The 13,154-nt window shown below is 37.0% G+C and overlaps 1 protein-coding gene across 1 annotated transcript; it reads left to right on the top strand.

Moving 5' to 3' along the window:
• The first annotated feature begins 457 nt into the window (after positions 1–457).
• On the top strand, positions 458–11,376 carry LOC139138357 (uncharacterized). Its single transcript, XM_070706695.1, has 4 exons — positions 458–534; positions 5,623–8,526; positions 9,027–9,171; positions 9,409–11,376. Exons 1-4 carry the CDS (start codon positions 532–534, stop codon positions 9,615–9,617), a joined length of 3,261 nt encoding a protein of 1,086 aa, XP_070562796.1. The 5' UTR covers positions 458–531; the 3' UTR covers positions 9,618–11,376.
• The last annotated feature ends 1,778 nt before the right edge of the window (positions 11,377–13,154 follow it).

The following is a 13,154-nucleotide window of genomic DNA, read 5'->3' as shown; positions in this document are numbered from 1 at the left end:
ATGATAACAAATATTGCCGTATTTGAACGGAAGCGTATAGATCGCCGTGTAACCTCGTTTCCATTGACAGGCGACGTCACCAATCCAAGGCGTTATTCATCCCTTCCTGCACGTGCTCGCGAAACCTCAGTCTGAATTCAAGGCTAAAAACTGGTTGCCTGTCGTTTCTTAAGATGGTATGCGCCTCAAAGTGAAAGACAACCTTTTGCTCAAACCTTCCTTGAGGAATCTTTTAACCATTGTTTTTCAATCGGGGGTTACCCTGCCAGTTTTGGTAACAGAGAAACAAATTACCCATGATTTACTGACATTTGAAATTCAACATAGCCGCCATCCCTGTGTTAACTCAATAGAGAGTCTCTGAGAAAAATACAATTTCCGATTTTAGAAAAACTTACAAAGGTGATTTTTTTTCTTACACCTACAGCTTTTAAAGGAGCCCAACAAGTGGTAGATCAGAAAAGAATTGTAAAAGTTTTGAGTGTCCAAATACCTGCCCCCGAGGCCAATTCTACATTAACGAGAAACAAAATGGTAACTGAGAAGAACATAAACAGTATGCAACATTGCAACTGTTCATGTGGTTAAAGTTCATTCCATTTCTTTATATTCTACAAGTTCCACTCACAAATAGTGTTCTAGTTTCAGATCATTTTTGACGCAGTGAGATGTCATTTATTTTCTGTCTCAGCCCGCCAACTTTTCTCGATGGGCCCCCGGAGAGCCGCAATGTTTAAGATTATTCAGCAAGCTTGCTGATGATTTATACCTACGGTGTAGGTGTTGTTTATAGGATACTTAACATGGCCAAAACAAACTGAGATAAATTGGAATTGAAGTTCCATTAATCTTGTGGTGTTAACGATGCAACGCACGTTTTTCAATTTATGCTGACCAACATCTCCATATGGCACACTTCCTCTTTCGATGTTCATTAGACTAAAATGTGCTAGAGGCTAGTGACAGATGAGCATTGTTTAAAAAATGTGTGTCTGAATTTTATTTTAAGAGTTTCATGAAGTAACGTCACAATACGGCGGCGGCTATGTGACAGGGCAAAATATCTTATGGTACTGCATAGCTGCAGTACTGTAGCTCTAGATTTTGCCTGGGTATTTGGGTCGAACGGCAAATTCAGATGATTTTTGCCGTCGTATCACTGGATATTGTTGAGATGCGTTTGCCCATTGCGTCAGGTATGTGTTTAATTATAGTTGGCGGGTGATTAGACTATTTATCAGGTGCCGCCAATTAAGCTGTTCATGCAAAAAGGTGCTCCTGCGCAGTTTTTCAGCGGGCTGACAAATTACAAATCTAATCAGTGGGCGGGGAGACAAAATCTATATTTACTGTTGACGGGGAAGAAATATGATTACTTTCAGTGGGCTGGGAGAACATTTTTGACAGTGGTTACCGGAAAATAAGTAGGGGGGGAGCCGTAGTTGATAGAACTTGAGGGGAAATTGAGCGCCTAACTCAGAGGGGAGCAGTGTTCCAGGGTATACTGTTAGCTTGTCGTATGGTTTTTGTTGATCTTGGTTGCCTAGCCGGCATCTTGTGGGCAAATGGGAATTTCAGTTGTGAAAAGAGGGCATTAGGGACCTTGAATTGTTGTTTGGAGTGGGGAGCGGGAAGACCATAGATACTGGAGGGCAGTGGGCATCAAAATTCAGTGGGAGGGTATATTTTCCTCGTATGCCAGTGGGAGGGTAGTTACGAAAAGCTCTACTTTTTCCCCCTTCAAATTTAGGTCAAGGTCAAAAATTTGTAAAATTGGTATATCAGCCTTTAAAACATGTTTTGTGATGATTTTGCAAAAGTGATGAAATTTACCAGGTGGCCTGGTTTAGGGACATAAATTGTTTGGTCGTTTGGTTTACGAAACGGATAGAACTTTAAATACAAAGTCACTACAACACAGCAACTATCAAATTCAATATGTCAAGACTAACGAATCAACGGGAAGAAGCAATACCATGAAACTTAACATTACGTGGTTGAACCCTCTTTTGGTAAAAACGTGGAAACTAATATTGGCAAGACATTTCTAGTGATAAACACTATCCAAAGGGGTCCAAACTCAATAAGATATTCAATGGGAACACAATTAACGTGAGTTACAGCAGCTGCTGTATGAAGAATATGTCTAGTATAATCAAATTGTATAAAAAGAGAGTAATCACCGGAGGCCAGCGTAAATATTGACCAGCTGTTTGCGATTGCCGGGGCAAGTCTACATGCCCCTTGAAGTGAAACTGTCAAGTCAAAGAATACGAAGTCGTTTACAAGGCTAAGGTATCAACGGGAATCAACAAGGAGAAGGTTCACATCTGCATCACTGATAACACCTTCAACACGTGCTTCGCTAATCACATGCAATCATTCCGTAACACTAATACAGGAACAGCACAGGGTTGTCAAAAGGTTTATATGGTTTTTAAAAGACAAGCACCAGATATTTGACGTCTCGTGGTCACTTATTGACAAAGCATCCAGTTACTCTAAAGGATGTAATCTTCGTATATAAGAAAAGCTACAACTTATCAATGATGACAAATCTACACTGTTAAACAAACGCTCTGAGTTGGCCTCTAAATGTCGCGGCCAAAACAAATATTATCTATCAAATTTTAACACCAACCAGAAACTGAATGGTACGTTTCAACCATATACACACGTACCAATCTGCTGGTTCAAATAGTTTATTTTATCTGCACAACGTTTCGTCCAAAAAGTAGGACTTCCTCAGGTGCTACAGATAAAAATGTTTCAACACGGAGTGAGTTACAGTGGTATTTTTCGTACAAAAGTTACACGTCAGAGAAAATACTGAATGACAGTATGGCAACACTGGCACAACCTGAAAAACCACAGTCGAACACACACACACATATATATAATATATATATATATATATATATATATATATATATATATATATATATATATATATATATATATATATATATATATATATATATATATATATATATATTGAAGTATACAGATGTCCTCGAGGGAAATTACAGTGCTCAATGCAAAAAGCAGAGCGTTATAAATAAACAGATTACTTCAAGTACAAAGTAATGAAATGTATTACTTAAGTTTCATGCATCTTGCAATCCTCTATCTGAGGATTGCAAGATGCACGAAACTTAAGTAATAGATTTCATTACTTTGTACTTGACGTAATCTGTTTATATATATATATATATATATATATATATATATATATATATATATATATATATATATATATATATATATATATATATATATATATAAACAAATTACTTCAAGTACAAAGTAATGAAATCTATTACTTAAGTTTCATGCATCTTGCAATCCTCAGATAGAATGAAAGGATTACTAGCTCGACACTCTTACATATATGATTGGGACGAACCATTCTATTTGTAGGTAGTGTTAAAATTCAATAAATAATATTTGTTTTGGTGGCGACATTTTGAAACCAACTCAGAGCGTTTGTTTAACAGTGTTGTCAGCATTGATAATGTGCAGCTTTTCTGATATACAAAGATTACATCGCTTGTTCATGTTAGAGTAGCTCAATGCTTTATCAATGATTGACCATGAAATGTCAAAGTCTTGTCCCTTATTTCTCAAGTTCCATACATATTTTGATAACTCGGTGTCGTTTTTGTATCTCTCGTTGCGGAACGACTTCATGTGATTAGTGTAGCGCGTCTTGAAGGTGTTATCAGTGAGGCCGATATAAACCCTCTCTCCGTTGTCCTCCGTTGATACGTTGGCCTTGTACACCACGCCTTTGACTTGACAGTTACCCTTCAAGGGGCATGCCGACTTAACCCTGCAATTGCAATCAGCTGGTTGGTCCTTACCCTGTTCTCCGGAGATTACCCTCTTATTGTGCGATTTGATTATGCTTGCCATATTCCTCATACAGCTATAACTAACTTTAATTGTGTTTCTGTTGAAGATCTTGTGAAGTTTAGACCCCTTTGAAAATAATTATCGACAAGTTGGAGAAATTTCCTGCCGATGTTAGTTTCCACGTTCTTGCTGAAAGGGGGGTTGAACCACGTGATATGACGCTTCCTGTTATTGCTTCTCCTCGTTGATTGGTTGGTCTTGGTGAATTCAATTTGTTCGGTGTAGCCGCTTGCCTTTAGCGCTGTATTGTATCGCCCTTTATATTTATCAAAGATGCCCTTATCACTAGATATTGTTGAGATGCGTTTGCTTATTGCGTCAGGTATGTGATTAATAATGGTCGGCGGGTGATTAGACTGCTTATGGACATACATTGTTTGGTCGTTCGGTTTACGATACGGGTAGAACTTGCCGTCGTTCAGATTAAATGTCACATCCAAGAAGTTTGTAATCCTCTGGTTTGTCTCGATTGTGATTTTCAGGCCAATGTCACGAAATATCTTTGTGATTTCCTTTCTGATCTTATCCGCCTTGCTGGCCGTGATATTTTTGAGTACACCAAGCCCGTCATCCCGGTATAACCCGATATGATTCTTATCATACTTTTTGGCGAGCGTGTTAAGTATATACAGACCCACCAGCTCGCATATTTCAGCACCATCGAAGCTGCCCATCGCCACATCGAAAAGATCCTTATTCTCTCTTTTAATCCAGGGTGTTATGTCGTCAAAAAGGAGGGTCTTTCTCGAGTGCATTATGATATCAACCACTTCATCAGAAATTGAAGTATATTCTCTCGCAAAATCAAGTGATTTACGCGAGAGATCTTCTGAGATAGATGGATAGAAGTTGACAATGTCAAATATATATATATATATATATATATATATATATATATATATATATATATATATATATATATATATATATATATATATATATATATCTCGAAGTATACAGATGTCCTTGTGGGAAATTACAGTGCTCAATGCTAAAGCAGAGCGTTATAAATAAACAGATTACTTCAAGTACAAAGTAATGAAATCTACTACTTAAGTTTCATACATCTTGCAGTCCTCAGATAGAGAAACTTAATAGATTTCATTACTTTGTACTCGAAGTAATCTGTTTATATATATATATATATATATATATATATATATTTATATATATATATATATATATATATATATATATATATATATATATGTACATATATATATGTATATATATACCAAAACTTGTTTGTTTCTTCTCAGAGGGGTAAAGTGCTCGATGCAGGGATGCAGAGCAATATTACAATAAATATGAGAACGAATCAAGTATGTTTGGTACCTATTACTCGAGTTTCACGCATACACGCGATCGTCACTGACGATAAACTTTGACAACCCTGTGGTGTTCCTGTATTCTTGTATAATATATATATATATTATATATATATATATATATTATATATATATATATATATATATATATAATATATATATAATTCATATTGCTTTAAGTACAAGGTAATGATATCCGTTACATATATATATGTGTCTGTGTCTGTGTCTGACTCTGTGTCTGTCTGTGTGAGTGCATGTTTGTGTGTGTATTGAAATAACATTAGAATATATACTGAAGAACATAATATTACAAAATATCTTAGTTTATCTGTACAGTTGGGAAAATTATAATATTATATTGCTCACTGTCTTGCAGGGTTTGAAAACAAGCAAGTTAACAATGACGAACAAATTAGAAGCTACGCTGTATGGATGTCAAAACTACGGGAGGTGCTACAACGTTGGAGCACTAGCACACGACGATGAAGTGATAAATCTCTACGAGAACTGCAAGCACACCGGTAAACTACCGTTCAATCGAAGTAAAGTTATGTTTGTTGGTGACAAAAGGGTTGGCAAAACTAGTCTATTGCGTCTCTTGACAGGTGAAAAGTTTCAAAAGGATGAACCAAGTACTAAAGGAATTGAAACAAAGATGTATGAGACCAAAGATGTAGATTCCAGATGGAAAGAATGTAAGACGTCGACTTCAGATGAGTTCGAGAGATGTGCATCGTGGTGTACAGCTGAAAGTGCAATTCAAGCGTCGAAAACACCGTTCCAGGGACGATCAACAACATGTGATATCAGAGGTGAAGAATCGATGGACTTCATAAAATGGCCTTTTTGGAAAATTATTAAAGTTGTTGCAAAGTTTTTCTTTCTAGGACTACTGTTGTTCTCTTTCTTTGAAAACCTTAGCTTACACCAGGGCTATGGCCTTCTTCAACTAGCTTGTTATTTTTGCTTTGTAATATGGAGTGGTGACTTCATGATTACATACCGTTATGGTACTGGTACAGCTGTAATGACATATGTTGCTATAATGACATACCTTCGATCTAATTTGACACTTTCTTCACGTACAGATGCGTTTTTGAATGATATTTTCCATAATTTGTCCCTAACTTACGTCCGACAATCTTCAATTACATATTTTTTATCCATGATGGTGTATCACTGGACAGTTTATGTGCTTAGTTTCGCAATAGGTGCGTCCTACGGTATCGGTCTTAGAAGTGGTATTGCCTGGGGTTTATGTATGCTCGTTCCTGCAAGGAACATGACCATAACAATGCCTGTATGGTACACTGCTAGAACTGATATCTCTTCTTACCAAATAGGTTACCCCTTTGTTTTCCTAGGGTTGGCATTTGGTTTTGTATTGTACACATACAGGCAAAGGCTTGAAGCTGCGTTCACTCGGTTCCTTCCGCTCTCGATGATTGTCATTTCTCTCCTGGCTTGCATTCCTACCATTCATTACGTAGCTGTCTTTTTCGTGTTTGGTGTCTTCATCTGGATCGGTTCGTTTTCAGGTATGAAATTTGGAAGAACTGCCAGTCTTACACTTTGTTTCGGATATATACAGAAGAGACTTGGAGGGTTGATGATCGGATTAGTTATTGGTCATTCGCTTGGCCTAGCCTTCCCATGGCATGGCCTCCAAACAAAATCTATGTTTGTGTATGTTATATCCGTTTTAATGCAACCAATTGTAGATCTGTACATATATTTTAAAGTGAAACGACAACGCATTCCCATCATCCACGTGCGTGAAGCAATTAGACAGCAAATACGAGGAGATAAGCACCTTGCAACTCGTCTCAGTTTATGGGATTTTGCCGGTCAAGAGTTGTATTATTCAACACATCATATTTTCATTTCTACACACTCAGTTTATTTACTGGTCTTTAATCTTCGAGAAGCCGAGAAGAATAGAAAGGAACAGCTAGAAAGAATTGTGTTTTGGCTAAATTCCATTTGCGCCCACACAGAAAGTCAGGACACTGCTGTATTTCTGGTTGGGACACATAGAAACAGCATCGATTCAAGTCAGCGTGACAAACTGAATAGCTATCTTTCAGCAAAACTTGACATACATCGGCTTAGTGATCGCTTTGTTAAAAACCATGATGGCCTGCTTGTCTTTTCGGTTGAAAATTCAGATGCTTTAGACGAAACCTCTTACAGTCTGCAGAGGTATATTTTAAAAGAAATAGAAGATATGATGTATGTGCGAGAAGAGTTTCCTGTGTCATTTATGAACTTTTATAAACTAATTAATGAGCGTAAAAGTCAAACTGGTGGCGAACAAGCAATATCCCTTTATGATGACGTTAAATATTTTGTAAAAAATCAGTTTTCAGTTGAAGAAACCGAATTTCGTAATATGCTCTGTTTTTTCCACAAAGCAGGCGAAATTATATATCAACCTTTTGATGAACATTTAAGTAAGTATGTTGTCTTTGATCCAAACGTTCTTGTTAGTTTAATGAAGGTTTTGATAACCATTCCATCTCCAATTCTAAGACCACGTCGTTTAGCAAAATCGTGGGACATAATGAACAAACGAGGACTTGCAGACACTCATCTTATCACACATATTGCCAAATCAGTCAGTATATCAAAAGAGCTTACTCTATCCTTACTACTTGCCTATGATCTAATATGTCTGATACCAAAAGAATCCCAAGATGAAGAGGAGTTGTATATGGTCCCAAGTATTCTACCAGCGTACGGGATCGGTGGCCAGTGTGACTCTATGCCAAGGTGGCAGACTTTTCAAAACGACGATGACGTGTATTTCTTCGATTTTGGATTCTGTCTACCTGATGTTGTATTCTGGCGTTTGTTGGCCCGTTGTATGAGTTCTCCAACAGCTTTGAACTCGTCACTGAAGAGACATGTCTATCGTGAAATTGCAAGATTTTCCTTCGACAGTCAAATTACATACATACTACAACTTGTCCATCACATTCCCTTGGAGCAGAATCTGATTAAAGTCACGGTCCAAAAGGCCCCAGGTGCTGATTCTAAAAGTTTGCTCCGCTGGCTTTTGGAGCAACTGAATATCATCCGGAGACGAGATTTCAAGTTTATGGACTTCACGCTTGGATTGCAATGTCCGTACAAGAACCACGAAGAATATAAGGACCCAAAATACCTCCACATCATTGAGTTAGCCAATCGTAGTGGAAAACTTCATGACAATCCACGACTCAATTTTTTGTGTGAAGGAAGACGTACGCTACTAACACCATATCCCGTGTCAGTGGTGGTGAGTTTGAATGTTTTACGATATCTATCTTTTACCAACGAATGACTTGATTGACCCATTTTGCAAAGTAGTCGCGTATGAAAGTGCCTCAGAAATATATTTCTCAAGTGAGCTTGTGAGGACTTAGTAACTTTACGTCATCCTTTCTATCAGAACATCGTATTGAATTGTACCTCGGATTTGTACCTTATACTTTTGCTGATTCTGAATTGTGGGTTTCAAATATATTTTAAAGTCAATCACAAATACTTATTATGTACTACATTTTCATCGCGTTTACATTTGCAGTGTGCTCGTGGATTCGTTATATCGCCAGTACGTTTTGCTTTTTAGGTTTTTGCCATCCTATTATTTTACGTGCAATGACTGGAGCATCAGCCACTGAAATGAAGGAAGAACATTACTCTTACTTTATTAAGATGACTAACCACTTTTCTGGCTAGAATTGAACCCTTTTCTAATAAACCGTAAATTTTTAACATTTAATATGTCAAGTACAGCGCGGAGAGATCGATCTGAAATTACCAGGACAACGATCTGTGACGCTTGAGACTCATATATCTGAAATGCCACCAATCCTTTACAAGGACATCTGTGATCATCTCAATGTTGACCGCATGACAGGGGATTGGAGAGTCCTAGCCGGTGAGTTATCCATGGTCGTGTGTGAAACTGTTACATTGTATGATGATCGCGTGAGACATATTGATTGATTACTGCACCGTGTGATGGCATATAGCCACGCTGATCTAACAGCAGACTTTGTTTCTAAATTTCTGCAGGAAAGAGGACGTCAACCTTTAATATTTACCTAATCTTCTTTAGTTTTGCTTAAGATAGCTCGCATTTATATGATTTTGATCAACTTTATTACCAATGCAGGAGAACTTGGATATTCGGCAGGGCAAGTCCAGATATATAATCAGAAGAGTAATCCAACCGGTGAAATCCTTAATGAATGGTCAAGATATCATCATGCAACGATCAAAAATCTTCTAGAACTACTACAAAGGCCATCTCTTGAGCGGTATGACATCGTTATTATCATCAAAGAACACATAAACCAGGCAAATCAGGAGAACGTATTCTGATATTGCAAATCTGTACGAAACTTAGCACGTTCAATGAGCTAGCACATGTTATATCTTTTATGTTGTGTCCATTTCTCTATTCTTTATACTTCGAATCATGATATATAGCATAGAGTAAACAATCAGCATTAATTAGCTAGGTGTCTGCAAATACATGCCAACGGAGAGAAATTAATTCTTGTTGTTCGTTCACAAGTCTTCATCTCAGTCTCAAAAGACTGAGAGAGCGAGAGAAATGTTTACCGTTGTAATAGTTGTCAAAAATAAGGCTAACATGAGCCAGAATTATTTGCTGCAGAAGTTGACGTTTTGGTTGATTCATCTGTAGTATGAATACATACCTGAATTTTGTTGAAACGAAACTCTTTTAGTGCTGAAGAGCATTACACTTTTCATCACGAAAAAAAAACCTGCGAAAGTTTTGCTACGGTAACCATCTCGGTTTAGGACACGTGCTTCACTGTAAAATGTACCCCAATAACACAAATGAGGTTTTAGTGCAGCTCTAGAGGGCTTGATCAATGAAATGACCTCTCACTGTTTCAAGGAGATACTCGTCATTCGACCATATCAGGAAATATAGTCGATTTGTCTCATACGCCCTATAACCTGGGGTATGAACATTGCATTCAGGAGCGTAACATCGATGTAATTTTGTCAAAAAATTTTTTCAATAGAGATTAAACGCTGCTCTGGATAACCGGATAAAGTGTAGGGCTCACGACAGCGAGGCCTAAAGGCATTTGCGTGTAAATATTTAATTAGAAAAGTTGAATATGCTTTAGCTTAATTATCATTAACTGTTGCTCTTTAAGGCCATCGGCCCTAATTGAAGTTCACAAGCCAATACAGTACATAGATTACAAGAGATAGAGTAAATGAAATGATTATAAACGTTCTTTTCTAAGTTTATCTGCTTTGTACACATATTCTGCCAAATTAAAAATTACTTATCTATTACAAGGAGATATTAGAGAATTCTGTTTTGCGAGTAGAGGATGTGAAGAGGGTGTGAATATAACCGACGAGGTAAACATTTTTATATTAAATTTTGATAAAAGATGCTAATTCAAATAAAAAAGTTAGACGCGCTCGATAATAGGTTAGTCACATATTTCACTTTTCTTTCTTCAATAGCAACCTCCAGGCGCTACCTCTTTTTACTTCTAGTCAAGACCACAGTTATACGACAGGCAGTAGTCCTATTAATTAAAATACCAACTGCTGTTGTCATAAACTGGTCTGTGAGACATCAAAAGTCTCCAACATATTCCCAATTTCTATTTTATATATAGTCTAACAAAATTTAACTCCAACGTATTCCCAATTTCTATTTTATATATAATCTAACAAAATTCCACTTTAAAAAGTCTCATTTTCAGGTAACTAATATTATTACATCGATCTTACCTATCAGTCAAGAAGAAAACTTGGCCCAACCTCTATCATGAATACATCCGCATCTGTTTGATATTGTATCCACTGCGATTATTTTGATTTGTAAGTTTTATTCAGTAGGGGCACAAACCTCTTCAATCTCTATATATTTCTGCACTGGAGAGCAGGCGACAAGTTTTGCACACTATTTATCAATAGGAATAAAGTTGTTAAGCTTACAACATATCTGATATGCTTGTACACCTTAATTTTGTGTGCCCCCTTAAATCTGTACTACACTATTTCTTCCAAATAAATTTGTCCAATTACCAACATTTCAAAATTATCATTATTATCGTAAAGTATACGTGATTTTTTTCTCCTACGAGCAAAAGTTTAGAAACTGAAGCGATGACTTTTGTCAGCTGTTGCTCGATTCAATCATATGGCAATCTCCAAGCCATAATCTTCGCATTTTTCTTGGTAGAGAAATGTGTTTGAGCCACTATTTGCAGAAAAATATACTGCCACATGCATCAACAAGGTTACAAGGACAGAATTATAAAAATAGGTTACAATGGTAGATAAGGAATTGTCATTCGGTGATATCTGTTAGTAGAACGAATTTCTACAGTGTCGGCATCTTAAAGTGTGCGGCCGATGTATAAGAACGTTAACTCGGCATCTACAACTCGGCATGTTTTTTTGTGCACTGTTGCTTGATATTAACGCTTGGAAACTTGTAACCAGCGCTCTTAAATAATTGCATTTACTACTACACATGCGCGTGTTGGTATTCAGGGCTTAGTCACTGAATGTCGCTTACAAACATCACGCAAAAAATGTTAGTTTTGTTTTGAATATGCATCCTCGCACACACATCACTGATTTTGAGAAATTGGACTGGCTTCCGGTCGGACAAAAGCTTGTATTTTTAAATTAAACTTGATGTATAAGATTGGTCAAGATCCGTCCTATTTGTCTTCAACTGTACTTATGACACAAAATATTCATAGATATAGCTCTCGACGTAGAAATTATTTTCCGGTGCTACACCATTTAGAGCTAAAGTCTCTCAAAATTGGTTCCATTATTCTGCATCAAAAACTGGAATAATTCACCATGAGACATCAGGAATGTTGTCTCAAACTGTGCCTTAAAACGAAAGGTGACGAGCTAATTACACAGACTGAGTGTCCTTGTTACAGAATCCATCAATGAGCTCGGTTAACTTTGTCTAGCATGTCGGCGTTTTTATTTGGCTTATTTTAATTTGTTCCTTTTTTAATTGTCAATTTTGCGCGTGTTCTGTTCACTATCATTTGTCCTCGTGTATTCTTATTGACCCCAGTGGAAACAAGTCCTAGGACTCTTCTGCGTTATCCATACACAAATAGCTTTTGATCGTGTTTTATATTCGCTATAATTGTTTATCTCTACTTGTTTTATTTTATACTCTTTGTTTACTATTTGTGCAAAAAAAATAAAAATAAACATCCTCTCGAAAATCGGGCCCTAAAGCTCATGGATGGTCAGTTGTAATGTGCACAAATGATAGTATGAGTTTTGAAATGAACGGACAGACTCGCTGCGTGTTGATTTTATGGATTCTATTTGTTTCTTGCTCATTGGGGCTGCCTCTGCCTGTACCACAGCCAGCACCGTGGTTATACCATTTTGAACTGATTCCACGCTGAATGATTTTTATGAGAAATACCAGTAATATTTGCGTCATGGAATTTGAGTAAGTTTGTATGAAATAAAAATATATTCATGGCCCGATGTTTCAATAGCTTTATACGTATTATTGAAGGAGAGCTTATGAAATTGGATGATTCTCATTTATAATCTGTTCTCCGCCCTCTGACAAAAACTTCACCACTTTACTTCCGAAACTGTTGGTCTGAAGGCCTTGTTTTTGCGTGGAGCTCCACTGAATCAACCTTGTTCACATTTCTGGGATAATGTTGGGGGTAGTTCTAACCAAAACTGTATGATTCGCGTCAAACCTACCAAATTTGGTCGGGAATGCAGGACTGTCTGTGCCAGGCGATAAATATACATACACCTATCACGAAATATTCAATTCTGTCTAGGATAATCTAAAAATAGAGTGTTTAAAATAGCACAACGGGAACGGAATGTACAGCATGAAAACCT

The sequence above is a fragment of the Ptychodera flava genome, chromosome 8, assembly GCF_041260155.1.
Source record: "Ptychodera flava strain L36383 chromosome 8, AS_Pfla_20210202, whole genome shotgun sequence".
Lineage (NCBI taxonomy): Eukaryota > Metazoa > Hemichordata > Enteropneusta > Ptychoderidae > Ptychodera > Ptychodera flava.
The sequence above is the reverse complement of the archived record's forward strand: the minus strand, read 5'-3'. Positions and strand labels throughout refer to the sequence as shown.

Coding starts and splice junctions, on each gene's coding strand:
- LOC139138357 (XM_070706695.1), top strand. Junction 8,527..9,026: donor CATATCCCGTGTCAGTGGTG/GTGAGTTTGAAT, acceptor TGTCAAGTACAG/CGCGGAGAGATCGATCTGAA. Junction 9,172..9,408: donor GGATTGGAGAGTCCTAGCCG/GTGAGTTATCCA, acceptor TTACCAATGCAG/GAGAACTTGGATATTCGGCA.